Here is a 3,269-nt window from a genome sequence, read left to right as displayed (position 1 = left end):
TTAATTTTATTAATTTAAGTAGAAAGACCTCCTCTCTCTCTCTCCCCCTTCATTTTCCTTTTCCTTTTGAATTCTTTTATTGGCATTTGTCATTTTTTGCTTCAACTCTTATTTTTTAAATTTGATTTTAAATATTATATTATATTATTCTGCTAATAATGTGTTGAATTGTCTAAAGTTTCTACATTTTAAAATACAACTTAACATGATACATAAAATTGAAATGCTATTTTAAAAAGTTATGTTGGAAGCCCATGTGGCTTTGTTTTGTTTGCTTGGAAAACTGGTTGAGAGGGAGATAGAAGAGTGGCTACTTTTACTACTAGCCAGTATAAGAGAGACAGTAGAATCTATAAGATGTAGAAACTCACATGCAACCCCTTTTACCGTTTGCTTAAGGAGCTTATTTTTTGGTTGCAAACAGAGGGAGAGAGAAAAGAGGGAGCGTGTTTCGTTCCAAACAGCACTGAAGAAATGACTAAAGAAGAAGACTTTAAGCTCCTTAAGATCCAGGTCTTTCTCCCTTATCCAACACATGCTTTCTGTCTTTCTTTTAAGACATCTTTTCTGTTTTTTTTTTTAAATTCCATTTTCTATGAACACGGCAAAGTTGTTTGTTAGTCTTTTCCTGAGGAATCTTTCTGTTTTCTTTACTTGGTTGCTTTGTTTCGTCTCATTTTCATCTACAGACTTGTGTTCTCAAAGTTAACATTCACTGTGATGGGTGTAAGCACAAAGTGAAGAAACTCCTTCAGAGAATTGAAGGTCTTTCCTTTTCACTTCTCTAGTTTTCTATATCCTTTCTTGCTCTTACTGTTCATTCACTATGCTCATTCTTGTCTACATTATCTCTAGCTTTCCTTGTTTTGTTTTTCTTCACTACATAGTGTACGGAACATGAAAAGTTGTGAGAAAGTTTTTAGTAGGTGGAAAGAATCATACCTAAATTAAGAAGAGTAGTAGCATTAAAGTTTCTTTCAACAAGCTATGATACTTAAATGAAAACAAAATAAGTAACTGTTAAGCTTATTAAGTACTGACTTACTCCTTTATGTAGACAAACTATGGATATTTTGTTTTGAAACTATCTGTGGGAAGTTGGGCTTTCAATTATGATGTTGGAAACCTGTGGTAGTTTGACCTTCGTTTATGTACAGTTTGGATCATGTTAAGGATTTGGTAAATTGTTTAGAAGAATGTCCCCTTTTCGTTGTCTTTCAAGTAGGGTAGATTTTCAGGTTTATCTATTGTTCTTACAGTTTATTGAGATTCTGGTTATTTGTTGGTCTGCAGGTGTTTACCAAGTTCAAATAGATGCAGAACAGCAGAAAGTAACGGTTTCAGGTAGTGTGGATTCTGCAACCTTGATCAAGAAGCTGGTGAGAGCTGGTAAATATGCCGAGCTCTGGTCTCAGAAAACAAACCAGAACCAAAAGCAGAAGAACACCAACGCGAAGGATGACAAGAACAAAGGACAGAAGCAAGGCCTTCCCAAGGGGCTTGATGCCTTCAAAAACCAGCAAAAGTTTCCTGCTTTTAGTTCTGAAGAGGATGAATACTACTCTGAATACGAAGACGATGATGAGGACGAAGATGAAGAAATGCGGTTTCTAAGGGAGAAAGCCCATCATCTGCAGATGCTCAAGCAGCAAACAGCTAATGCAAATGTGAGGAAAAGTATGGGGGGCATGGGAGCAGGTGCCATCAATGGTAAGATGAACAATGGTGGTGGCAATGGTGGTGGTGGTGGTGGCAAGAAAGGAGGCCCGAATCCGAATATGGGAATGAAGGAGAGTCCGAATGGGGGGCTTGATCAGAAAACAATGGCAGCCTTAAAATTGAACGGTGGTCATGTGGGTGGTGAAGGCCTCGGCCTCAATCTTGGTGAAGCGAAAAGGGCCAATGACATTGGGGCCATGATGAACATGGCTGGTTTTAACGGTAACGGTGGCAATGTCACCAGTGCCACTGTTCTAGGAGCCAATAATTCTAGTGGCATGGGAGGTTTTCCTGTTCAGTCCAATAACATGATTCCAGGGTCCTCTGCAGGTTTTTCAAATGGAGGTATTGGTGCTGGGCAATACCCATCTTCTCTGTTAATGAACATGAATGGGTTCAACAACCATCCATCCCCATCGCCATTGATGATGAACATGAACATGCAGGCTAGACAAGCCATGCAACAACAGCCCCAGATGATGTATCACAGGTCTCCCTTGATTCCCCCCAACACTGGCTATTACTACAACCATAGCAATAGCTACAGCCCTGCACAATACGCCTATTCCTATGGGTTGCCTAGTTACCCTGGGGGTGATGATCACTCTGCGACTCACATGTTCAGTGATGACAACACCAGCAGCAGTTGTTCAATAATGTAATGATAGATAGTAGAGCCCAAAAAGTGAAAAGAAAAGCAAAATAGGTGGTGGGTTTGACCTTATAGTCCCATTTACCAAGCTAGAATAGTGTTTGACTGCAATGTGGTGGGGCATATGAATGTGTTGGGGATGGACGAATGAATGAATGTGTGAGGGAATCATATCAGTGTATCAGTGTACTGGTTAAGATGATGTTTGCCTTGTTATTTTTTAAGAGAATATTGTATCGCTGCTTGTCCTGTCTTGTGAATTAGATGAACATGTTTTATGTTAAAAGTCCTAACTTTTTCAGGCAATGGAGTTTATTATTATATGCATCTGATCTTCTTCAAGGCAGCGTAAATATGCAAACTTAACTTTGGAGTTTGGCTTTGTCGGGACATGGTGGATGGGTTAAGATTTTATTTTATTATATTGGATTGAATTGGATATCGTAGAGTATGCTTGAAATTAGACAAGGTGACACGAGTCACTGTTTTCTGTGCACTGAGACATGACATGATGACACCGTGTGTGTGAACAGTTGGGTTGACAATGTGTGCATCGCTGTGAGTAATAGTATTATGCACGTTAGGTAGATACGCACGCGCGTGTCACGTGTTGGATCATGCAGTGCTCTAACAGGCAGGACCACGTTACAACTTGGGAGTTTGCAATATAATTATGTTTACAACATTGCTAATTATACAAACATATGATGCTGACATACCTCCACCCAGGTATATCTATATATATTTATATATAAAACTTGTTGTATATTAATTATCTCAAACAAAGCACATGGCACTGTGTTTAAGGGGCTTATCCAGACACATTTTTAAACCCAACTAACGTTGTAACCTTTTTCTGGTTAGGAAAAAGAAACTTGAAAAGGTTTCAGCAGAGACT

The 3,269-nt window shown here is 38.9% G+C and overlaps 1 protein-coding gene across 1 annotated transcript; it reads left to right on the top strand.

Annotated features, from left to right (window-relative positions):
* Positions 1-301: 301 nt before the first annotated feature.
* Positions 302-2,677, top strand: LOC124839980 (Heavy metal transport/detoxification superfamily protein). The gene is made up of 3 exons (XM_047315935.2): positions 302-513; positions 690-765; positions 1,294-2,677. Exons 1-3 carry the CDS (start codon positions 475-477, stop codon positions 2,379-2,381), a joined length of 1,203 nt encoding a protein of 400 aa, XP_047171891.2. The 5' UTR covers positions 302-474; the 3' UTR covers positions 2,382-2,677.
* The last annotated feature ends 592 nt before the right edge of the window (positions 2,678-3,269 follow it).

The sequence above is a fragment of the Vigna umbellata genome, chromosome 8 (assembly GCF_029865625.1).
Source record: "Vigna umbellata cultivar VRB3 chromosome 8, Vumbellata_1.0, whole genome shotgun sequence".
Lineage (NCBI taxonomy): Eukaryota > Viridiplantae > Streptophyta > Magnoliopsida > Fabales > Fabaceae > Vigna > Vigna umbellata.
Note: the sequence above shows the minus strand (reverse complement) of the source record. Positions and strands in the feature narration are given on the sequence as shown.